The 24,972-nt window shown below is 38.4% G+C and overlaps 3 protein-coding genes and 1 non-coding gene across 6 annotated transcripts; 2 read left to right on the forward strand and 2 right to left on the reverse strand.

The window, feature by feature from the left end:
* Positions 1–876: 876 nt before the first annotated feature.
* On the reverse strand, positions 877–3,431 carry ankrd45 (ankyrin repeat domain 45). The gene is made up of 5 exons (XM_062429135.1): positions 3,194–3,431; positions 2,137–2,304; positions 1,956–2,041; positions 1,025–1,163; positions 877–914 (listed from the first exon to the last, which is right to left on the reverse strand). The coding sequence occupies exons 1-5, from the start codon at positions 3,429–3,431 to the stop codon at positions 877–879; spliced, it is 669 nt and encodes a 222-aa protein (XP_062285119.1).
* Positions 3,432–3,736: 305 nt separating this feature from the next.
* On the forward strand, positions 3,737–3,808 carry trnaq-cug (transfer RNA glutamine (anticodon CUG)). The gene has a single exon. It is a non-coding gene; the product is annotated as a tRNA-Gln (tRNA).
* A 611-nt stretch (positions 3,809–4,419) lies between these two features.
* Positions 4,420–14,079, forward strand: trnau1apb (tRNA selenocysteine 1 associated protein 1b). Of its 2 annotated transcripts, none has more exons than XM_062428781.1 (9): positions 4,420–4,576; positions 6,148–6,245; positions 7,148–7,247; positions 8,152–8,204; positions 9,656–9,784; positions 10,279–10,395; positions 10,484–10,784; positions 11,901–11,946; positions 12,902–14,079. In XM_062428781.1, the coding sequence occupies exons 1-9, from the start codon at positions 4,541–4,543 to the stop codon at positions 13,036–13,038; spliced, it is 1,017 nt and encodes a 338-aa protein (XP_062284765.1). In that variant the 5' UTR covers positions 4,420–4,540; the 3' UTR covers positions 13,039–14,079. The 2 variants fall into 2 exon arrangements, with proteins under 2 accessions (XP_062284765.1, XP_062284766.1); XM_062428782.1 differs by having other exon boundaries at positions 11,904–11,946.
* Positions 14,080–14,722: 643 nt separating this feature from the next.
* On the reverse strand, positions 14,723–18,039 carry fitm1l (fat storage inducing transmembrane protein 1, like). Of its 2 annotated transcripts, none has more exons than XM_062428998.1 (3): positions 17,793–18,039; positions 16,928–17,106; positions 14,723–15,955 (listed from the first exon to the last, which is right to left on the reverse strand). In XM_062428998.1, exons 1-3 carry the CDS (start codon positions 17,988–17,990, stop codon positions 15,286–15,288), a joined length of 1,047 nt encoding a protein of 348 aa, XP_062284982.1. In that variant the 5' UTR covers positions 17,991–18,039; the 3' UTR covers positions 14,723–15,285. The 2 variants fall into 2 exon arrangements, with proteins under 2 accessions (XP_062284982.1, XP_062284983.1); XM_062428999.1 differs by lacking the exon at positions 17,793–18,039 and adding an exon at positions 17,284–17,317.
* Between the last annotated feature and the right edge of the window lie 6,933 nt (positions 18,040–24,972).

The following is a 24,972-nucleotide window of genomic DNA, read 5'->3' on the forward strand; positions in this document are numbered from 1 at the left end:
TACAGTAGCCCAGAATGGACAAACCAAACACTGACTCTAGAAAGGGCCAGACGTTTCGTGGCCACCATAGGATCTCCTGCTTTGACGGTGGGTTGTTGCATTCTACAACCTCACCACTAGCTGTCACTTAATCCCATACACTGGTCCTTTAATACAATTAGATAAAATACTTTTATTTCACATTCTTAATGAGAGAAGATTTATTAAGATTCATGATTATTTTTATTATCACTGTTTTAACTGCATTGATAAGTAAGTAAATGCTAATTTTCAAAAGAAGGATAAGTTTCTTCAATAGACCAAATAATAATAATTTTAAAAAAAAATACCACCAGCATGGTTCAGCATGTCAGTTACCCTGGATTGATGAGTAAAGCCAACATGATTTCTGTAAGGACAATTTTTGGGGTTTTTTTTCAACAGTGTGAGCAATAAAACTGAATGCAGTGACAGTGAATGTATCACGATGGTGTCAGCAGCAGCAGATTTTAAACCTTAAATAAATAAAACCAAAACTATCTGCTCGGCTATATACTGCTTTATTAGAGCTGGGGAGCAAAATGTTCTTTGAATTTGTGTGAACTGAACCTTTAAAATATTCTGATAAAGAAATATGATTCATTCAAACTCATCTATATTGTCTTTATGTCTTATAGTGTTTTTTTATTAAGAAAGGTGCAATGTAAATTAAGTTATAATAAGTACTTACAGTAGGCAACAGAGTGTAAGAAAGAAAAACTATGTACATAATGTATGACTGGACTGTTGCAATGATGCAGCATTTGAGACCTTTTAAAATAATTTACATATACATTTTGATTTCCAAATTATTATAATCAGAGAACAATTTTACACATAGATCTTTTTTTTGTCTTCTTAGAGCTTCCCTGCTGCGTTGACGGGCAGTTCAGCAGCTGCAAAGATGAATAAGACAATTCACAAGTCACACAAAAAAATTAAACCATGCAATTAAACACATTGAATCACCCACACTGAGATGTTCAGTAACACTATCATTACTTACACTGAGCTGATAGTTTGCTGAGAACAGGCTGCAGAGTTTCCTCCATGTCTTCCCTCTGAGCTATGAAGTCTGACACTGTTGGGTTTTTGACGCTTTGGATCCAGTCTGATGTGGTGGAGCATGCACGCGTACAGATGTTCTACATGTGCAAAAAAGAGAATAGAAGACACATCTGTATCCTTTAACTCTAAACCATTAGTGATTCTGACTTTGTAACTGACAAATACAACAGTAAATCAATAATATCACATGTAAATAAAAAATACATTTACATTGGATGCTAAGACTTTGAAGAAAGTTTACACACGGTGAAGGTGTCACCATTGAGAACTATGGATAATGAAAATTTGATGCATGTTTGGACATAGAAATGTATTTTAACAGAATGTTGAATCAGGGTATTTCTCTCCATGCAGCAATGACAAATTCAAGAGGGATATTATCTTCTTATTTTTCTCCTTAAACATCAAAACTTGCAGTAAACTTCCTAAACTGTTGTCAGTTTGACTCAAATCACTTCTTTTATGTTGGACTGAAACTTGAAGTAACACATTACAGAGTCAGTAAGACTCTGATGAGAATTGTAAAAAACCCTTGCTGGTTTCATTTCAGTATAGCTAGATTAGATAAGAAGTTATTTTAGAATCTAATGAACCCACTTCTAAAGAATGACAAAAAGAAATGAGACCAAGTAATAGTTTAAAAAGTGTCTCTTCAAAGACACTGAATGCATGTATGCCATGAGATGAGTGACATTTGAATCTAACCAATGGAGTGAATGTTCTTCCCTGCTGTGAATAGCCTATTACAGCAAAGTATACGATGTATAATCATGGCAATATTCATTTATGTAAAGGGATATATTATTAAATAATAGATTTGGACTGAAATATTGATAACTTGTTGAATCCTGATGTACAGTTGGTGTTACCTTTTCCTCCTTTGTGAGGCTCCTCTCTGGATCAGAACTCATGTCTTTAACACAGGCCACATATGACATCAAGTCTCTTTTAGCTTCTGCACAGGGATAAACACACATACAGGTTAAGAATAATATATATCATTGCTATCCTGCTGTTGCTAATGTAAAGTCATAACGGCAGGAAACACACCTGCCAGGATGAGACAGTCAGCACAGTCTGTGTTGGAGTACTTCCTGGCCAGGTCTACAGGTGTCTCCCCTCTGAAGGTCTTGGCCTGTGTGTCTGCTCCCAGGTCAAGCAGAGTCCTCACTGTCTCCAGGTGGCCCCAGCAAGCAGCAAGGTGAAGGGATGAATAACCTGGGAAACAAAGAAAATAAATACAAAGAATAAATACAGCTGTGATTCAAGCAGCTGAAGAAATATCCATCCTACTCTGAGAGTGTTTGCCAGCTCAGAAATGAAAATGAACAGCTGGGTATAGTTATTGTTACTGTCTTGCACAATGATGAGACAATGAAAATGACGTTTCACAGATGCTTCCCATCCAATCTGACAGAATTTGAGAGGGTCTGTGAGGAAGAAGAGGCTGAATTGCCAACATCCAGGTGTGCAAAGCTTGTAGACACATACCCATGAAGACTCCCAGCTGTAATTGGTGCCAAAGGAGCTTCCTCAAAGTACTGAATTAAGGGTGTGAATATTTAAATGAATGAGAGATACCAGTTTTTGATTTTGAATGAATTTACATTTGTAAAGACGCGTTTAACTATGCACAAAGTGAATCCACTGCATGTCGATCCACACATACATGTTCATGTATGTTCACCATGTGTGCGTTTATACACATATGTTCTTATTTTTTCTGTTGATTAAAGCTGTTTAAATTGAGCATTGAGGAATTTAATGAATTAAAAAGACCAATATGTATTAAAAATGAATAGTCTTTATTGGTCATCATCACTTGAGACCAAGTATTTTAGTACTGTATGGTATTTTTTAATATCCAGACCAGTTGTATGTATGTATAGATGTATATTGTGGTATGAAAGAAAAAGACATTTAAAGACAATTTGACTTTATTTTAAGCATAACTGATGGACTCAAAGTAGTGTTTTTCAGTTATTAAGTGTTTGTAAAGTCCAATGTATTTAGTAGCTAAAACACTTTTCTCTTTTGTTGCTACCCAACTTGATTTGAAATGAGCAGTATAAGTTAATACCTTTTCTAAAAGTGTCTAGGTACTCACCTCTGACAGTCTGTTCATTGACCTGAGCTCCGTTAGTGAGCAGTTCAGGGATGATGGAGCTCCTTCCCAGCATGCAGGCAGCTAGCATAGCATTTCTCCCAGCCTCGTCCTTCTTTCCGAACAAATCCAAGTCTTCCTGCGACTCTTCTGTCTCGGTCTCATGTCCTAAGCACTCCCTAACGGCCTCCAAGTCCCCAGACAACACACATCTAAAGATTTCCTCCTGTATCGTTGTCATTTTGCACACACTAGCTACAAACATAGCCCGCATAGACAGGAGTTTACTGTTACCATGGTTACAGAGTCACCTCGCTTAAAACTCAATGGATTATAGACGCTTATCTTTCACGCATTTTAAAAAAACATTTAATAACTGATAGAAGTAGTAGAACAGTGGTAGTGATAGTCATAGACATAATACATTTATAGTATGAGTTATGATCGTCTATTTTTTTTTTTTTTTTAACTTTCTGTCAATTAAAATCCTCCGAAGGTACCACTTAATTTCCACGTGACGTACACCATTGGGTAGGGGGTTTCATCGGTTCCATGGTGTAATGGTTAGCACTCTGGACTCTGAATCCAGCGATCCGAGTTCAAATCTCGGTGGGACCTAACTTTTCGGGGGGAGATCTAGTACATGTTTCAGGTTTGTTTAATAACCATCCAATACAAGACAAACCCCATACCAAAAAGCGATTCATTCATTAACATGTATCAAAAGTTTCAACCACAGTACCTGCTAGCGGGAAAAGTTACGGAAGAGAGGAGGTACGCGGCAGTCATTTACCTTAATCATACAGTCTATGATCTTAACTCGTCTTTTAATTAGGTCAAAAATATTTTAAAGACTTCTTTCTCGTTTTGAGAGGTTGTAGTGGCGGTCATCGTCAGTGATAATGATCATAAATGGCATCAACACTGATTTTTTTCTCAAATTATCTAATACTCCCTATACCTATATTTGCATGGTAATATTAAAGTATTGTTCAAGTTTTAAAAGAGGGTTCGAATAGATAGAAGGTCGTATCCGGATGGGAACCCTAGACTTGGGATATTCGATATTCTTGTCTCGCTGTGGTTAAGGGCTGCTTACTATTAGACCCATAAGCCACTTGGTTATTATAATAAGAGAAACTCGTTGTTTGGGTTAAATGATCACTTGAAACATGGTATGGTTTTAAATTGCTGCTTCCGTTCAAATCGCGCGAGAGTTTCGCAGAGCCAGGGTTACCATCTAGATAGAACTCAGGAAGAGGAACTGCAAGTAGACTAGTGTAGCGTGATCGTTTGGGGGAACTTTTAACGTTATAAAAGGACAGTTTGGTTCAGAGCCTCGCCTTCAAGATGTTCAACAGACAGACGAGCTTGTGGATGGGTGATGTATGTTGAAAGTCTCTCGCTTCTTTCAGTGTGGGATCGTCAGCTCAACTTGTTAGCAATGCGTGCTGCTATGCTAGCTCGGTTAGCGTTATGTTAGCAACGATGCGTGACCCTTGTTTTAAAAGGTTACACCGAACTCTACTTTAAAGCGAGTAGTTGCTAGAAATTGGCGTAACGTGCTAAAGTGAAACCTGAGGTAAACATTGACGGTTCAATTATACTCTAAACACGAACGCTTTCCTGCTAGCTCTTCGCCATGCTAGCATGAGCTAATGTTGGTGAAGTTCACAGTTAATGTGTATCATGTGAAGTCTCTGAAACCTAATATGGGCAGACGGTTGAGTTGAATGTGGAGGATATTTTCAGGGCTGTAACATTATAACTGAATGTAATAAACAGAAACAAACTTGACAGCTTGGAGTTGACGTTAGTGCGTTAGTTGTACGTAGTTATAGTAACGTTAACAGGTCTGAATCATGGCGTCATACATTTTTCGGACTAGCTTAGTGTGTAAACATTGCTTTCTAACATTGTGTCGATGTTATCAAGCTAACAAGTGGTTAGAATTAAGTAAGTACTATGCTAATGTTAACCACAGCTAAACCACTGCCAGTTATGGTCTTAACTTTTGGAAGATAAAAAGTGTGAATAAAGCTATAATAAGCAACTAGCATGTGGAGGCATAAACTGAAATCTTACAACTATAATATGAGAGAGAAAAAACGACGATGAAGTTAGCTTCTGATTCAGGGTTAAGGTTAAATAATGATGAAGTATCGGTTGAGTCTCCCTTTTCTCACCACTGAAACTTATTAAACAAGTGTTAAACATCGTAACAAAATCATTAACGCTGTTTAAACCCACTGTTAGATATATGAAACCTTTATTTTTCTTATGAAAAAAGGCAATTTCACAGTTTCCCCCCCACCCACCCAGACCACATAAGACATTTGTATTTTTCACAAATAGAATAAAGGTTTCATAAATCTGAAACTGTTGTGATGAGTCTCTGAAGTCTCCTTGGTATTCTAGTCCAGATTTGACAGCTCTAAATATAGTGTTTTTTCATATAGAATTGGTCTAGTGTAGTTTACATGAAACAAGCAGTGAAAACAACCTTTTTTCAGATTTCATAAGCAAAATAAAACTGTCACAAATATGAAAGCGTGTTTAAAAACGTTGAGGCTTTTTCATACAATGTTTAACACTCTTATACGTGTAAGTGAAGGAAAACATGGCAAATCAGCTTCTAAATATTATTATTTATGTTTCCCTTAACTTTTCTCTTAACCTCAAATTGGAGATTTTTTGTGATATAGTGTTTTAATGTACTGCACATTCTGCCTCTTTTGCATGTGTTTGCTGGGACATCTCAATGAATCCTCATTTACTGTTGTTTTATTCCATACACAGTCTTCTAAAGATGTCCCAAGTATGTAGTACATTACAAAGTCATGTACATACCGCTTGCACTATTATGAATGTTTGTTTATGGTTACTATTGAATGTGGTGCATGTAAAAATGATTTATTTTTTGTGTGTGTTTTTAATTTAATTTTTTTATATTTTAGTTGGACCCATACATGGATGAGAACTTCATTAAGCAGGCCTTCAGCGCTATGGGAGAATCACCGTTTGGAGTCAAGATCATTACTCACAGGATAACAGGGTAGGATATACACATCACCAACCTGTGTGTGACAGCTTTGAAGGAGACTGCTGTGATATTAGATCTGCTGTTGCTTTAGCAGGGCTGGAAAGCTGAGTATTGGCTCACATCCATTATAAACAACTACAGGAAACCTTGTAAGTCTTGTTTTAAAACCAGCCTCCTGCTCACCCTTAACCAGTGTGAGAACAGGATGTGTGGAAAAAGCACCTGTCTTATATTCTGTACAATAACTCCACTACATTTACTCACTGACAATGTTGTTTTTTTTTTTCTTCACAATATGTTTATTGTTATTTTCTCCCCACAAGAAAACATACAGTAACACAGTGATAATACAACATTTTGACCAAGGCTACATACATCATATTTAGTACACATGTATGTACTCACATAAACACACATACACACACATAACCTGCATCATCTTCAAATAAAACAAATATATATATATATATGTATATTATATGATACATATATCATGTGTCTTATTATATTTTCCCTTTACAATTCCTTTTTCATTTAAATCCAATATTACCATCTGTAATAATGTTCATGTATGGTTCCCAAAGCTGAATAAAGTCTTTCCGCTTGCCCATAGCGATATAAGTCAGTCTCTGGGCCGATACAGGTAGATAACTCCTTTATCCACATTCCCATTGATGGAGCATCCATACTCTTCCAGCACAGTGCAATAGCTCTACTTAAAATATTGGTTATCTTTTTTAAAGTGTTTTTTTTTTTTTTTTTTACTCGATGACTTGCTTTGAGTATGTTGAAAAGTGCTCTATAAATAAAATGTGCTTGTTATACATTCATGTGCGCTTTATTTAAAAAAAGCTATTTATAGACGGTAGCTTCTCCCTGTCTGTCTGTCTCTAACATGCTGTCGTCCTGTGCAGGGGTTCAGCAGGATACTGCTTCGTGGAGCTGGCAGATGAAGCGAGTGTTGACCGATGCGTCCAAAGACTCAACGGGAAACTGGTCCCTGGATCAAACCCGGTCAGTTCTATGTTGTAATTGCAAAATACCCCCTCATATGTCTTTTTAAAAAATGTAACACTTTCCATATTTTATATATATATATATCTATTTATAATTACTGTTTCTCCACAAATAAATTCTATTGACAATTTAATACTGCCTTCCTCTTTTTTCCAGTATTAGACTTTATGATATCAAGCAGTATTTAATTGTTGATCTGACTGTGGATAGTGGAGCTCTACTAGTCTTGGTCCTCCTTTTCTTTTGTTACGACAGAGACACAGTAGTATTTGATGCTTAGAAAGTCGATGTGATATGAGGTTTGCATTAAAAACACCAGAGTCTTGTTAACGCTTTGGTGAAAGTTGGCACATTTGTTCGATTTGCTGTTTGTGTTGCTTTCACATGCACTATTATGCTTTCCCACTCCATTTAAACAAAGAAGCACCTACAGATAATATCATTAAGTGTGTTCTGTGTTGGCCGCAGTGACAGCAAATCTGGTGATGTTAAAAAAAAAAAAGAACCTTTAAAAAGTCTTAAGTTGCGAATTTTAAGCTGCGTGTAAAGTTGTGACATGTAGCTGCTTGCTAGTGAATCTGAAAAAATGCTGTTGGCCCCTGTGAGCGGGCCAAGCTAGTGGGCTCCCCTGTCCACCGGCCTGTTACCTGCTGCTGAAGGTGGCTGAGAGGCTGCTTGTACATGAATGTACTTTGTTTGAAGCTGGGGAATAGAGTCTCTGGTAGGAACTAACTGAGGAATGGGCTAAAGGCTGGTCTGGGTGGTGGAGGTATGTAAAACCCAAATAACAACCATAATAACTCCCACTCTTTATTTTCAGCAATATCAGTGCTATACTACACGTCTTTGGTGTGCGAGGTTGTGCTCAGTGTGTGTGTTTTCTCTCCCCCCACCTGTGCAGCCCCGGAAGTTTAAACTAAACTATGCCACCTACGGGAAACGGCCAGAAGCAGGGTAAGATATGATTTTACATTTCACTTTTACATCTTGCTGTTGAGTCTAACTTTAAGAGATGCTACACACTTTTTTTGTTAGGTTTTGTATAAATCTGATATATCACAATTTGGTAAACGTGAGAAAACCCACATATAAAATAGTCTAAATGATATCCATTGCAGTGTATAATGTCCAAAAACTCTTTACACCTGGAATACAAGCAGTATAAAGCCCTGACACACCCATAGTCCATCCACACAGGTGTTTTCACTTATGTCGCCTGATTAGAGGGTGTTATACTGACGCCAGCTCAGCATGAAATAACACAGCACTCCCATTCATCTGAATTGGGGAATTGGGGTTGGCAGTGTGTTTACGCAGCAGGGGGGACAACCGCAGGCAGCTTGCTGGAGAAAAAAAGGGGGGGAAATCCAACGGTCACAGCAAAAGTATAACTCAATATTAATCTTTAACTCCACCTCCACTTCCTGCATTGTCTCACTGGTACCTCAAACCACAGCTTAAGACTGTGTGGACTGTGCTTTTTTTTTTTTTTTTTTTTTTTTTACAGCTCCCTCACTCTCCCATGTTAAGACCGCACAATCTACACTGTTATGATTATTATTGGCACATGCACTGTGATGACATCACATTATTCCCAGCGTACTGTAGCTCCACCCAAGTTCAACATACTTGTTATTAGTGAGACTGAGTGAAAACACCTGTGTGGATGAGCAGGACTTGGGTGTTGGAGGTTTCCTGTACATAAACAAAAGTTATGTTTACTATTTTATAGTTATTGAGTGTTACTGACTAACATATATTGTTTGTATCCTTCAGGTCTAATAAAAGTGCAAAATGCATTTCTGCCCTCATAAAAGATACACAAACCCAATTTTAAACACACAAACATTCCATTTTTCACAATAGTATAATACATGAACTTTACATTTTACACAGTAATATAAAACACAGTCACCGATGGATGTACTGACTTGGAGTACAAGATTTTCAGGGGGTGTTTAGACGCTCTATAATAACTTATTTAGTCACACTTTAATTACAAAAACAGAATCATGTTAAATGGTAAATCAGTGTGATAACATTGTCACAGTAGGATTCCATCATAAGCGGATTTACAGTCATGTATTGTCAATGTGTGTCTTATCACACAGGCCTGTTCCCCGTCTCACAATATGAACAATTGTATTGGCAAAACATCTACAGTAGAAATGATAACTGAACCTATTTCAGTCTAGTATTTTTAAAAGTTGACATTTGAGTTGCATTAAAAACAACAAGAAATGAAGTAGACAGCACAGATTTGAAGGACATGTTCGTGTGACTGAGATAATATTATGCATGTCTCAGTTATGTCCCTGCTTAAAAAAATAAAAGCCTGCCGTACCTTTTAATGCTTGACAGTATAAAACTTGAGAGATTTGACGTAAAGTGTTTTCTTGTCTCAGGCCGGAGTTCTCAGTGTTTGTGGGCGACTTGGCCTCTGAGGTGGACGACTTCCAGCTGCACCAGGTTTTTAAGAAGTACCCCTCCTGCAAGGGAGCCAAAGTAGTCACTGACCAGTATGGATACTCCAGGTACGTCAGCTCACAGGTGGACCGGACAACAACATGGCTTATTGATGTTAGATGTATTCTGCTTAACGTTGGATGATTTCTTTAACTATATATGATGTTTTATTTCTGTGATATGGTGAATTGTATTCTGGTTTGAATATTATTGTAAGAAGTGTACAATAATATTAATTGTTTTTGTGGTGTAATGAATATTTGCATAGCAGTGCAATGGACGTTGACCTCCAGTACATCTTCATCTATTTTCGGAAAAAAAAGGCTGAAGAAATGTTTTCTTGCCGTCTTATGCTAAAACTATTGTTTTCCCCATATAGGCTAAGCAAGAGCAACTCACAATTCAAGTGATGCTACCTCATGTTAAAAGTAAAACAACAAGTTTCAGTTCTACCATAATAATACCCATTATATTCTGTTTCTCATTATAAGGTGATTTTAAATGCCAAGTATGGAGTGTGTGGAGGCTTGGACAGGGGGTCTGACTGTTGTTTGACTTGCAGAGGCTACGGCTTTGTTAAGTTTGGAGAGGAGAGCGAGCAGAAGAAGGCCATCGAGGAGTGCCAGGGTACGATGCTTGGGGGGAAGCCGCTCAGACTCAGTATCGCTGTAGCAAAGAGGTGAGACAATGCACCCTCCGATGTTTAACAGGTGTCTTAAAAAGAAGTTCAATTCAATCAAAACTTTTGTGTGTTTTTTGTTTTGCAGCCAGAAGATGAGCAACTACCATGGGAGCCAGGGCCAAAATTACAATAGCAACTACAACCAGTCCCAGTCCAATTACTATGGCAGTAACAGCAGTGGGGGACAAGGGGGTTACTACCCTCAGTGGGGGGGCTATGACCAGTACAGCGGCTACAACAGCAGCGGCTACAACACCGGATATAATAGTGGATACGGCACTGGCTACAACTACAACTATGGGCCATACGGATACCCTCCACCAGGTCATGCGATGCCACCACCTCCCGCGGGAGTGCCACCTACTGACATGGCAGGAGCTGTAGAGGTCAGTGACACACTAAAACACTACGACTTAAAAGATAGTAATAACATATAATGCATGAAACATCAAATTCTTCAGCTACAAGCTAAAAATGATATGTGAGCAGCATAAAATATGAGATGTTAAAATCCATGTAGAGTAATTATAAATATGTGTTTTGAGTTTTTCAAACTACAGAAAAATGTGTAATTTACCACTCAGCTAAAAAAAATCACCAATTAGCTTTCAAAAATCATGGAAAAATAAGCAGTATTCTCTGCTCTGAAACAGTGGTGGTGTGTTCACTGAACGCCCTGAGAGCACGACCCAACTGAACAGTCAAGAGTGAACAATGTTTGTACCAAACCCCTGTATACAAATACACACTTTAAAATAGGCATTGTTTGTAGGTGTAAGACAGGAACATGGATGATATTTAAAAAAAAATGTATGTTATGAGCCATTGTTTACTTCAGCACATATTTTGTAGATGGGTTTCAGTAAAAATGTGACTTAAATGACTTGTTAACAAGCGATCCATCACCAGTCATCATTATGTTAAATTGTCATTTTTTACAATGGAGTTTGGTTCACTTAATACTCCTCACTTCTCTTCTGAGAAGTCCTTGGTGGCTTCATTATGGTTGTCACTCTCGGAGCAAAAGCCTCTCACACTGTGCTTTTTGGTTAAGTGCTGCTTAGCAAATGCTCTCACTCTGTTCGGGGAACTCCCAGCCACACAGCTGGTGTGACTCTACCCGTCATTCCAGCCGAACAGCTGGTGCTGAAGCCGCTGCTGGCAGCTCCACCCGTCAGTGGACACTTCAGCTGGATTTAAAATAACTTCTTGTGTGCTAATGTTGACTAAAAATGCCCCCATTCACCATTAACAGCAGATTATCCAAAGTGAATGCCAGTAGTCTTTGCTCAAAGTTTGTAAAAATAGTAACTATGAGTATGTGCACTCTCACTGACACAATCCAGCATGTATGACAAAAGACTTGTACAAATGCTCAGATCGTATTACAACTATCTTGAATGTAATTATGTGCTTTTAAGCTCTTGTGTCTCATCAGATTTCTTGTTTTTTTAAATTTTTTATAAGGAATATTTTTTTTAATGTTGAATGTCTTTCTCCAGCAGAGCCATGAAGAGACTGAGGAGGTCGATGAGGAAAATGCAGAAGGTAAGACCTGCACAGACACAATGTTATGTTGCCAAATAACTCAGGAATAAGGATGGGTATTAAGAACTGGCACTAAAATGTTACCAGTTCCCGACTGGTCAGTACTGAAATATTGATAAGCTGCTGGACAAACAGTGCTGCTGTCTGTATTTATGTAACTAAAATTCATTCTAAAATTAGCTGGCGTTTTCAAATTCCTAACTCTCCCCTAATGATGTCAAAACTGCAGGCATCAGGCAAAAATGTTTGACATTGCCTAACTGTGTGTTTACTTAACATTCTGTCCTCTCCAGTCTTGGCATACATGGCAAAACTTTCAAAATTGTGGGCTGCAATACAAGTAAAAAAAATGAGTTGTGTGTAAAGGGGGTAACACCAGCAACCTCATGAATCACGTGCAGGTACAACATTCTCCTGCCTCTGGCACTAATAATAATACAACTGTCTCCACCTCATCAAGTCAAGGTAACACTTGTTATAAAAATAAGTCTGTAGTTATTAAGTCAGGACACAGTTAGCATTGGTTCTCAGCACTTATAACGAGTGATCCTAAAGAATCTCATAGACAACATCAGTGAAGCAGCAGCTCACAGCTGTGTCATTGGACAGCAGAATGTATTACACTGTCAAGTTATTTTCTTTGTTATTCAGTTCTGTTAGCTTCTGTATCAATAAAATCCTAAGGATACCCATCCCTACTCAGAGCACCGTAAAACATTTACATATTAAGTGACATTGATAATGTTTAATAATGTCACAGCTGATTAAACTTTTTAAGGAATTGTAATAATAGTTTACAGATGGAATTTGTTAAACTCACAACTCCAGGATTGGTTTAAGGTTTTCTCTATTACTTTTTCATCACTATTGCTTTGACTTAGGCCCATACCATTTGTTAAGGTAAATATTGTACAGTGTGGATGTGTAGAAATCATTGCTTGGTGTTGTGTTACAGAGCCCATCCCCGAATGTGATGTGGACCAGTGGAACAAAGATTTTATGCAACGCAGTGAGGAACTCTACGATGCCATGATGAGCAGTCACTGGGAGCCCCTGGACTCTGTTAACTCCCCCATCCCCTCACTCTCTTGATAATTTAGTCTCTTCGGATCCCTCCCTAAATTTTAAATATTACTTTTTTTTTATGATTTCGTACCCCTGCCATCATCTAAAGCCACACTGAGACCTTAAAAAGCCCCACTTCAGTTCAGCATCTCAGTACTTCTCCCAGCCTGACGAAAGACTGTACATATAGATATACTGTTCATCTTCAAAGTACATACGCACATTCACTTGATTTTAATGTTTACCATGTTGGTAATATTCAGAAAGTTGGGCAATAAGCAGTGAAATTAGTATGTAGTCCATACTGTGTAGTATGAACTCGTCTGTACACCACAGATGGGGGAGAGCTATGAGTCGAGGGAAAGAGTGCAGAGGTTTGTGCCCTCTGTGCCGTTCACAGCAGCTGTAGCATTACACCGAACAAAGTCTTCTCAAAATGTCACATGTCATGAATGGTTTCAGTAATTCACCATTTGAAGATGTCACTGAGGAAGAAACTTCACTGTAGTTTTGGTCTTGTTGATCCATGTTGAAATGGACACACCAGCAAAAATTAACTTCATCCACTGAATATGGCCCTGATCGTTTAGGAGGAGATGAAAGAGACCGTCTTCAGAAGACAAAACTATGCCTTTTATTGTCATCCGCCATCTACGTCCTCTCAGTCCAGGATGATTATTAGATATTCTTTGTATATCATTGTCTTGTTCTTTTTTCTTTTTTTTTTAATGAAGGAAAATTTTTGAGTAAATACCTTTCTCTTCCTTTTATTTTTATTTTTTATGATAGATTTAATGAGGATTATCTGTGTGGGGAGTGTTCAGTATGAAAGATGATACTGAGCAAAGCTGACAGAAATCAACCAGAAGTGTAATTTATCAGATGAATGCTACGACCTCCCAACACTTGTGAGCGCTGTGAGACTCTACGTCATGATTTTGTGAGGTTGACTGCTGAGTTTTGTCGAATCAGAGGTTGAAGCAGCATTTATTCTTTGCTGTTTTGATGGCTGATATTTTGTATATATTTTCTTTCTGGAGATGTTTTATCAATAAAACTAATTTAGGAGGAAAATGGTCTGTCTTCTTCATTACGGTGAATGATATCATCAGCAATGATGATTTGTGTTTGCAGTAAGGACACTGCAAAATGTCAATGCTTCACTCATTGTGACATACAGCAGGTGACCGACCTTTACATATGACTGACTATATTGAGTTACATGTTTTATACCTCTGCATGTTCTCTTAATTTTAAATAAAAAGATGTATCTTTATGGCAAAACAAGCTCTGTGAGGCAGCACTTGAGCTAAATGTTAGTGTTAAGCACATCTAATGTTTAGCATGTCTACCAAATTTTGTGCCAATCCATCAAATATGTGGCACAAGTCAAACTAGTGAGACTGTATCCTCAAGGAACCTCAAATATCTGTCAATTTCATTGCAATCTAATTCAACAGTTGTTGATAGTTCACCCTGAACTACAACCTTATGGTGGTGCTAGATAAAGAGTCAGGATTCACCAAAGTCATTGGGATCCACACTCTGGGGACCATGAATGTCTGTACGAGGTTTTATGGCAACCCATCAAATAGTCGTTGAGATACTTCAGTCTGGACCAAAATGGTGAACAGGCTGACTTTACCATCCCCAGAGCCATGCTGCTAACATTGCTAAAAAGCTTGTTTTAAAACTGGAAAGTAAAAAGAACTAAGTTTAGAGCCTTTTAATCACTGTATTTGTAGTTTCAGAATACAACTGACAGCAATACATCTGAACAAAGAAGAAAAACTGACTGTGTAATAATATCTTTACACATTGTCTGTAGTCATCCAACTATCTCACCAATGTTAAATACCCCTACAGGGAAGCAAATGGACCTTTTGGTTTCATACTATTGGCTTGTTTCGTTCATTCATTACCCATGTTCTCCGTTTACTTGAAGTACTGGGTGGATTTGGTTGTTAACTGTCAGGTCATGTAATCATCAAATTCTGTAGTTGTTCATCTCTGTAGCCCAAAGAAATCTGAACTGGGTTCCGTAAAGTTACATTTTCTCAAACTTTTCCAACTTGAGTTCATATAACAAATGTTGTCACATACATTGGGCATGTATTAGCTGGTTGGCATGCAGTAGAAAGACCCATGCCTAGTAGTAGTGCTTTGATTAAAGCAAAAAACTGCTGTGATAAATCCTTAGAGATTTTTAGGATGTTAAATGTCTTAACTTGAGATGTGAGGACAACAAAAGAAACTGGACAGGTTTGTTTTTTCTTAATTGTGATTTTGGCTCAATTGTCCGTCCTCATTTGCTTCAGTCTTAGTGTTGAGTAGTCCCATTCCAGGTCTCCCGGGGCAGTACCAGCTTGGACCCAGACGGTACCAGCCCTGATATAGTAGCCTCCAACTCAAACAGCCAAGAGCGCCCCCTAACAACTGGGTGGGGAACTGAGGGAAGTAGGCCAGAAGACAGAGCAGCAAGAAGATCCAGAGCCAGAGCAGGAGAACACAGAACAGGAAGAGGATCCTCAGAGGAGCATCTGAAAACCCACCCAGGCTCAGGTAAGGACCAAAAACAGCAGTTTCCTCTGCCAGCAGCAGACAGCAAAGACAAAGAAGGAAGACATCTTCTGAAACTTCATACCCTCTCCACAACATCCCAGCTCTGAGGCATTCCGACTTGATCTCCCCTTCCCGTAACACCAGCAGAGGTTGCCCGTTGGTGATCTCTTGGCTGTTGGCTAAAGTTTCGTAGCAGCTTCCTGTGGCATTCTCCAGAAGGTCCAGAAGTTTGCAGAAACAGAGCCACAGTCCACCAGCAATCCCGAGCCGGGAGAGGTGACGGATGGAGAGAGACAGCGATCGACGGATGGAGAAGGAGAGGAGGAAAAGGAAAGAGCCAACAAAAATGCAGGTCCAGCCCCAACCAGAGCGTAAAAATATCCTGGAAGAAGAAGATTAGCAAAATGTTTAAATTCTTAAGTAAAGTCTACCTAACTCACTGAGAATGATCCTGTAGAAGAATGTTTATTCAAAAGGAAGCACCAAAGCGTTCCTAGGATGTGTGGTCTTACATTGGATTTACATAGATGTTGTCTTTACCATGTCTAACCATGTGTTAGGGTAAGGTTAATAATGTCTTATTAATTTGAACACTTTACCAGTTACAGTTGAGTTGAGTGTAGTATTGAGTTTATACTATCTTCTACAGCTCCACCAAATAGTGATTTTTTCCCTCTAAAATTCTCACATGGTTTAATTTCAATAAATGTTCAAATGATCCAATATCTCAACAAAAATCAAAGATTAGAGAAAAAGTCAAAAAAATGAAAATGAAAAAGATGAATCCTCATTATACTTATGTACCTTTACTGTATTACTTTAACTACATCAAGCTTATAATACTAATGTACTTTTACTGTGGTATAACTTTCCATGCAAGACATTTACTTATAATAAAGTATTTGTCCTCAAGGTACATATGTAAAGGATCTGAGTACTTTTTCCAACAGTGGTATTAATATATATATATAGTGTGGAATTGGGACACTGATAATTATGTCCGGAATCTTGGTCTGGAAGCCTGGCGTGGAATCGACATAAAAGACTAAAGACTGTGGTAAATACATCAGTAGGTTTAGTTTTATAATGACAAACTGAAATAATTCTGGTGTTATTCTCTGACATCAAATATTTCACATAGAGGAGGAAGATTGTGTTCATTATGAACTGCCTTCTGTCCAGGCTTCACTAAACCAACCAATCAAAACACTGTCTTCCAAGAGCCAGAAGCATTTTGTTTGGACAGTGATACACAGATATGATGCAGGGCCAAGCTGATCCCTTTGTAGGCCTGCGGTGTCAGATATAACACAATAAGACTTATGATACCAAAGTAGACAGGAAGTAGCCTCACCTGTAGAGGAAGTGGGTTTTCTTGGCAAAGACGCTGTGCTGGGAGACCCAGAGGCTCAGTCCAGGACCGAACATCAACACCGCGGACAGCAACAGGTGGAATTGCTGACGGAACAGTTTGCTACCCAGGATGTGAGCGGCCAGGTCCGTCAGGACCACCAGCACCGTGTTCAGGATCATCTGGACACAGAACCAAAACTGACTGGATCTCAATGTATATCTAAATCTGAAAGTGGACTGCTGGCTGTAGACGCAAGCAGTGTGTTTGTGTAGATTATCCAACTCAGACCTCTAACAGCATGCACTGTTTCATGTGATTAGGCTTGAATCCTGTGTAGACTAGTAACAGTGGATTACTTCAGCTGCACATGTGAACAATTTAAAGCATAAGACTCTGTTCATGTGTGCAATAACAAACTCAACAACAAAAGTAGTTGGAATTCAATCTATACACACACTAAATCATTTTTAGAAACTGATCCATTGATGCATCGATAGAAGATTGATCAAGATCCTGCAGAGATCCAAAGCTGCAGGCTCTGTAATAAAAAGAGAAATCCACTGCTGTGACTCTGTGTATCCATGCGTAGAGTGTTCTGCATAACATGAATGAAATAACAGCTGGCTCCTAGCATTCCACAGACTCCAGATATGTGCACACTGAAATCCAATCGTGAAGTTCTTCAACCATATTACGCATTACAGTACGCTGTATCTGCTGGTAGCGTCAGTGTAGTTTAGTTGCCACTTGTGATTATTGCCTCACTCTTGTCTGCAGTCGCTCTCCAAAACACATAACTTGCTTGGCTGTAGTGTGTTTTCTTGCAGCTGCAGCAAGGTGATTTGAGTTTCAAGTCTTCTCTGACCTTGTTTGGCTGGTTTCCACGTGTCTCCTTCCTGTGCTCTGTTGTGGAATTGTCATTGGCCGCCTCTGTATGGCTTTTCTGCAGAAATGCAACGACCGCCACCAAATTCCACACAGCGGTGGCCACCGGTCCGAGAGTTGTAGCTTCAGAATACCTCCCGTCTCCAAACTGTAGCTTCTCTGCTCCCCTCTCTGTCATTGACACCCGTCCTCTCCAACACACACACACACACACACACACACACACACATAAAGACACAGAGTATGTTCTCGCCCTGTCATATGTCGACCGGGCCTTGAAAAGTGTCACATTACTCCTACTGAGACAGTTGAAGGGACAGAAAGGTTGAGCCAATAACACTGATTCGGCTGTATTATTATGGATATCATAGGGGTTTGACTAATCTTGTATTAAACCCTAGCAGAGTTAAAGGTTGAGAGTAAGCAGGGCAGCTCTGATAACTAGTGTTACAGAAAGTCATGAATTAAAATTGTCAACAAATGAGATGTAATGTGTCGCATCGTGTGTGTTCGTGTGTATTAATAGCAGTAACCTTTGTACTGTATCTGGGCCGAGACTCAGCTGCCACAGCAGTCCATGTCAATCAATGCATGGCAACAAACTCATAGTTCACATTGACTCTCCTCTTTCTCTTTTCTCTCTATGATATCAGTCAGTTTCACCCAGTTTCTATAAGTGACCCCGACCATGGCGACTCTATCGACTAACCACGTTGTCACCTAAGATACACAATGCTCCTTCTGCACCTTTCAACTCATACATCCTACTGTATGTAAGTCATTGTGGGTCATGCTACAATGGGCTTTTATTAAAAACCAAAGCTGGAGAAGGTAGCTGATAGAGTCATGCTGCAGCCTAGTGTCCACCAACCAAATGGACTGGAAGTAATACTATCTGTAACAAGAAGACAAACCCCAAACTATTTAAATTGGGTCAACTGGTCCACCATCAACCACAGTCCTACAAGGAAAACAGAAACTGATTTAAAATCCTTCTCTTAAAACAATAACTAAGAACAGTGAACAATCTAAAACAGCATTATTAAAGTTGGCCCGAGGATAACATGATTTGAATGGATTCTAATAATATAAAAAGTTCTTACTCTGAGCAGGAGGCATTAAACCATTAAGAACACATAAGTACATAAGGGTACATTTGCAACCCTACAACATTAAGGTCCCATTTACACCTTGTATTAACATGTAATCTGTATCTGGATAATGACATCCAATCCATGGGTCTTTGCATTTACACCTCCAAATGTAGTCCTGTCGATCCGATCTCATTGAGATCACACTGTGTTCTGAGTCTATTTACACCTTGCATTAATATGTGTTTTTCCTTATCGAGATGTGTATCCTGATGCAGATCCCATTTTAATGCCAGGTGTAAAGGGGGTACAGATGATGATAAAATGATTTAAAAAAACATAATATAGGAAGTTACCTGGAAAGGAGCAGGCAGTCAAATGGCAGTATTCTGATACCTGTGCTCACTGACCCAATTATCATCTGCTCCCTCTGCTAGGCCCGGCTCCCCCTAAGGGACCTGTGTCCCCTGCTATGTCTCACACAATGTCTAAAACTATCTATATTAAAATATTTCCAAGGACAACCATGCTCACCAGACAGATGTAGGTTAGATAAATGTCTAATATAGGTGTATTTTAAATGTGTGACGACTAAAATGTAATTAAACATTAGGCAGGATCTTCTCATTTGGTGCACTGTCCCTTTCTGTTTTTCATATAACTGCTATCTGTCTTCTATCCTTGCCTGTGCTTTGTATTTCTGACATGTCTGACTCAGCTGAACTCCATCTGTTACTTTGTGTTTTAAACCTGCTGTTCTCTGTTCAGAAGTAAAGGTTGACCTCTTTTCAAAGCGTTAAATCTCTCTTCTCTCATTCACACTGCAGGCCAAGAAGTTGAGCAGTTACAGACAGCTTTTGATCAACTGATCATTTATTACGTCACTTCAAAGTTAAAAGTTATAAATGCCTGCATATATAACAGGTGTAAAAAACGTAAAACACAGTTAAAAACATTTGAAAAATTGCAACAATGTTTCTACACAAAAGTTAGTTTTGTGATCAGTCTGTGATTGACTTTCAGTACTTTCACACTGAACTCACTGAACATGAGTCTGTGGTCATGCTAGCAGCTGACTGAATTCTTTATTATTATTCTTTATCTTTAGGAGAGCTATGACAGTTTGCAAGGTAGTGTGACCTAACCCTAACCCTTGTTCCACACTTAGATAACAGTTATGCTTGGTATTTCTATTCCAACAATTCCCCCTTTTGCTAGTCTATGACCACATAGTATATGAAAATGTACTGACTACGTCATTGAATACAATCCTTTGTGGTTTAAGTAGACGTTATATTAATTGACAAATGAAAAAAAACTAAACAAAACCTATCATTAGCTGTTTGTACGAGGCATCCTGAGGTGATGAGCAAGCTGTGGGGAATTACAACATATTATTTACAATCTACTACTGTCTTCGTCTGTATTGATGTACTCATTATAAGGCAGAACACAGTGAGGAAGTGGGAACAGGTTGGTCAGTCCTGGGAGGTTGTTGCATGACGAGGGAAACCATTGGATGTGACACAGAGTTATCAGTAGCTCTCACAGCTGAACCTCTGACACGGGGAAGGATATAACATCCACATAAGACTAGAAGCACAGCCACAATTTTAACAACTATTAATGGAATCAGCACAGTCTTCCATTTATCAATCCAGTCCCTAAACGATATAGAAGTTCCAGAATTGGCTCCCATTGTGTCTCGAATGGCTTTCATTCTTCTGATTACTTCACTGATTGAGTCACCAGGAGTGTTGTCCGTACAACATGAGTCACCAAACATCACGATTGCGAACATTGTCAGGAAACACAATGAACCTCTTAGGCTGCACCAGCCTGGGCTTCTGAAGAGGTGCCATCTGCGTTCCATCGTTGATCCCTCGTTGGTGACACAGAGTTTCAATCTGCACGTGCAGGGCGCTGTTTCACCTCTTACTGTCCTGAGCCTTTGTTCTGGGTTCTTCCTTCAGTAACTGGTGTGAATCCAGGTGGCTTTCTCATCTACCTTAACTGCCGTCTTTGTGATGAGCAGCACTTGGAACGGACCACTGTATCACCCGTTTCCACTGGCGTCTTCTGAACTCTTTGATGAGTGACCAGTCTCCTGGTTTCAGGTTATGGAGTACTGCAGTAGCTGATGGCAGTGTGTCCTTTATCTGTGAATGCAATGCTGACAGGGAAGCAGAGGGGTTCTGGTCATCACATGTGGCAGTTATCAGGGGTATAACAGGCTTAACTGGCCCTATTCCTGTCTGAGGAAGTCTTCCATACACTATCTCAAAAGCTGTTAACCCATGCTTATTTCTAATTAGCAGGAGCATGTGAAAAAGCACAAAGAGAGACCGGTTTCTGCAGTCTGCAGAGATCACACATAAAACTGCCAACCCCCAGACCCAATAATGAACTCTGTGCAATAATGACTGTCAATACTGTCATGTCTCATTGCCTCTTATTATTTATTTATTTATCTATCTACATTTTAAACCATATTTCACATTTTATGGGTATGAATGTGTATGTGGTCGTGGGTGTGGGTGAGATGTGATTGCCTTGTGCGCCTGTGTATTAGTGTTATGTGCATATATCTTATTTATCATTTTATTTTATATTTTTATTCTGCATTGGACTGCTCAAACAGCGTTTCGTTGTACACTTGCAATGACAATAAAGATCTATTCTCTTCTATTCATCACATTTTGCCAGTTATGCTTTGATTGTGTTGTGTTCTCTGAAAATATACAGAGACACATAGCAACACATTGTGGGCCACATACTTCTGTACTGCATGACAATGTACTGTTAAATTATTCCTAATTAGTTTAAGACACACTCATGAATTATACTTACCAACACAAAACTGTAGCACAAATAATACAATTCCATTAAAATAAGAAATATTGTAGCTCCTGTACACATTGTTATACTGTTTACAGGTGTATGCATGGTACAAAAAAGCAAATACAACGTACAATGTCATACTGGAGTATTAGTTTCTTTTTCATTTAATTTTAAACTTTTTAATACTGAGCAGATAAGACCACAGCAAATAGGCAGAAATAGCAATAAGACTGAAAAGCCGTTTACCATGAATGAGGACAATACGGACAATATGCTAGTTAAAATTTGTTCAATTGTTCAGTTCATTAATTAGCTTGAAAATGACTGAATAGCGCCATCTACATGCGTTATGTGACTTTTAAGGTGGACCGGGAAATTCCAATCGGAAGCTGTGATTCAGAAGCCAACTTCAGTAGTGTTAAATGTTAGCTTAGCTGCTAGCGTGATGTGGCTAACAACCGCAACTGAACTTTTACACAAACAGACCACAACGGTGTCTCCTGAGAGAGCGAACAAACCATTAACTCCCTCGTGTGGTGAAATTTAGTTATTACTTCCAACAATGTATAATGTAATCTAAGGAGCCACAAGAACCACTTGATGATAGCTAGCGTGATATGGCTAACAACCACAACTGAATTTTTACACACACACACACACACACACACACAACAAAGGGGTGAACGGCCAACTTTCCCTTATCCACTCACTCATTAATTAACTCATAGATAGGTACATTTGTGATTTACTGCTTGCTTACCTGAACATATACACATAGCAGCACACCATGGGCCACACGTTGCTGTCGTCGTTAACTCAATACTGCATGTACCGCTGTCTCCAGACAAAGCGAACAAACCATTAACTCCCTCTTGTGGTGAAATTGAGTTATTACTTCAACAATGTATAATGTAATCTGAGGAGCCACAATAACCACTTGATGGATGGATTATTAGATTGTATATTGAATCATTTTCATATTATGTTACTTTGTGATTTTGTGATCCAGTGAAAATCCTTTTTTTTCTCTAAAGAGGACAATAAGTGTTTCCCCCTCATTTTTGTTTGGATAATTTCACTTGTAAACTAATATTACACAATATTGGACATTAAAAATTGGACACACTTTAATGTCCAATACAGTGCAATATTAGTATATCATATATACTACTGATTGTGTGTGCTATATATATTTATTTCACTTTAATCTGTGCAATAAGAATATCACTCTGGTATATTACCACTCAATACCATTACTCTTGTAAATAATGTCACGATTATTTTTATTATATATCTTTACTATTATTGTTCTTATTGTTTTTGTACTTATTATTATTATTGTTCTTTATTCTTTTTCTTGTAGCTGCTCTCCTATTCTATTTTACTGTCCACTTGCTGCTGTAATAATGCAAATTTCCCCATTGTGGGACTAAAAAAGGAATATCTTATCTTATCTTAAAATGAAGCATCCTGTGCTGTTAACCGTGTCCTGATGTTATAAAATAGCTGCACTACTGCCTAATGTTTGAATACGTAACATTTAGTGAATGTGGAGCTTCACAGTGTAACAGAGGTCTGGTGAGGACATCAGCCATAACTCATAAACATAAGTCTGTAGTTTGTTCCTTATATGTATGTAAATTGGAGTAGACAACATTGGAAACACCTTTCAGTGTGATCCATTCTAATGAATAATAAATAGGAGCGGTAAGATGATCATAAAAGGTGAAGGTAGTATGATTGCAGTGTTGACATATTGGACTGTACTGTACATTACACAAGAACATATATTCCTCTGAGTGTATGGAGAGTTTCATTTAAAGTAGTTATGACTGGATGGTGTTATATGCTGAAGGAAAATGAATAAGAACTGTGCATAGGTTCAGGTGTAAAGGGTCTACATATGTTAACTGCAGGTTTGATTCATTACAAAGCTTGTAAGGAAACAGGTTGACTTGAGAAAAGATGTCATCTGTGGAGATGTAGTTCAAGCAGAGGTCTGCAATGAATGTCATCAAGTTGATTTCCATATGTGAGGCATAAACAAAAACATAACATGGAGTGGTTTGAATACTGATCAGTGTAGTACAACAGCACCACCAAGAGCTAGATTATTGTCTTACACAACATACTGTGGCACCATCTGCACAACTGACATTTCTGCAGTGTTGCTGACATCTGCAGGCATTAGAGATATCACGAACATGGGCTAGGAAGCACACTAATGCTTACACACACACACACACACACACACACACACACACACACGAACACACACACCACAACACTTTTTTTACACTCCGATTAACTAAACATCTAAAATCTTGATGCCATCTACCAAAAGAGTGACCCATTTCCAAAAACTATGAACACTTTTCTCCTGTTTTCACTCATGTGCTCATTTAGAAAGGGCTGGCATTCAGTATAATTAACTCATCACAGCTGGAACCCAATTAACACAGATCTAAGGCAGAATAAATGTGATTTCTTTCCTTCTACAAACAGTTTTTTTCATTGGTATTTATTGGTAAATATATGGAAATGATTTTACTGTATTCTACATTCCCTATGAGCTGCATAAAAACAGTACATTTACTTTTCACTCAATTTCTATTTTACTACAGTACATTGAGGAATTAAAACATTTTTTAAAAATGCATACATGTATTTTTATGTTGTGTTCATCATGTAAAAATAGGTTCTGGGGGAAAACCACAAGTGCAGTTATTCATTACACTGTCAGGTTTTCATGGTGGTGTTTTTTGAATGGATCTCAGTGGCTGTTTTGCAGTGTGTGTGTGTGTAATTCATGGCTTTTGTGTGAAATCAGAATGCAAAGTTTTGTTAGATTGAAGACTCCATGTTCTTGACTGGGGTGTTTGGGTCTGACATGGAAGTTTGAAATTTGTTAAGATGATTTTAGAGTTTTGGGAAATGGAGCATAATTTAAAGTTTCTAAGTTAAACACATCATGTTGGAGTTAACTCTGTCCAATATCATCTGTAGTATAATTGTGAGTCTTTATATGTTTCAGGTATCTAATGACATAACTCATCACACCACTAACTATGTGCCCAAGTGATACTTACTTTAGATCACAGCCCCTCTCAGTTTAATCTCTATGGCATGTGAGACTATATTTTGCTCCTGAATCATATTATATATTCATGAAGAAAATACTGCCACTGTGTGGATCAACTGTGACATTACACAGAACGGGTTTCTGTT

Source organism: Scomber scombrus, chromosome 11 (assembly GCF_963691925.1).
Source record: "Scomber scombrus chromosome 11, fScoSco1.1, whole genome shotgun sequence".
Lineage (NCBI taxonomy): Eukaryota > Metazoa > Chordata > Actinopteri > Scombriformes > Scombridae > Scomber > Scomber scombrus.

Excerpts from the sequence above, each read along its gene's own strand:
- trnau1apb (XM_062428781.1), top strand. The coding sequence starts at position 4,541 with ATGTTCAACAGACAGACGAGCTTGTGGATGGGTGAT. Across the intron at positions 6,246-7,147 it reads ATTACTCACAGGATAACAGG|GGGTTCAGCAGGATACTGCT; the intron begins GTAGGATATACA and ends CGTCCTGTGCAG. Across the intron at positions 7,248-8,151 it reads TGGTCCCTGGATCAAACCCG|CCCCGGAAGTTTAAACTAAA; the intron begins GTCAGTTCTATG and ends CCACCTGTGCAG.
- ankrd45 (XM_062429135.1), bottom strand. The coding sequence starts at position 3,431 with ATGACAACGATACAGGAGGAAATCTTTAGATGTGTGTTGTCTGGGGAC. Across the intron at positions 2,305-3,193 it reads CAATGAACAGACTGTCAGAG|GTTATTCATCCCTTCACCTT; the intron begins GTGAGTACCTAG and ends TTTGTTTCCCAG. Across the intron at positions 915-1,024 it reads CAGCAAACTATCAGCTCAGT|CTGCTGAACTGCCCGTCAAC; the intron begins GTAAGTAATGAT and ends TCATCTTTGCAG.
- fitm1l (XM_062428998.1), bottom strand. The coding sequence starts at position 17,990 with ATGACAGAGAGGGGAGCAGAGAAGCTACAGTTTGGAGACGGGAGGTAT. Across the intron at positions 17,107-17,792 it reads GTGGAAACCAGCCAAACAAG|ATGATCCTGAACACGGTGCT; the intron begins GTCAGAGAAGAC and ends TTCTGTGTCCAG. Across the intron at positions 15,956-16,927 it reads AAAACCCACTTCCTCTACAG|GATATTTTTACGCTCTGGTT; the intron begins GTGAGGCTACTT and ends TTCTTCTTCCAG.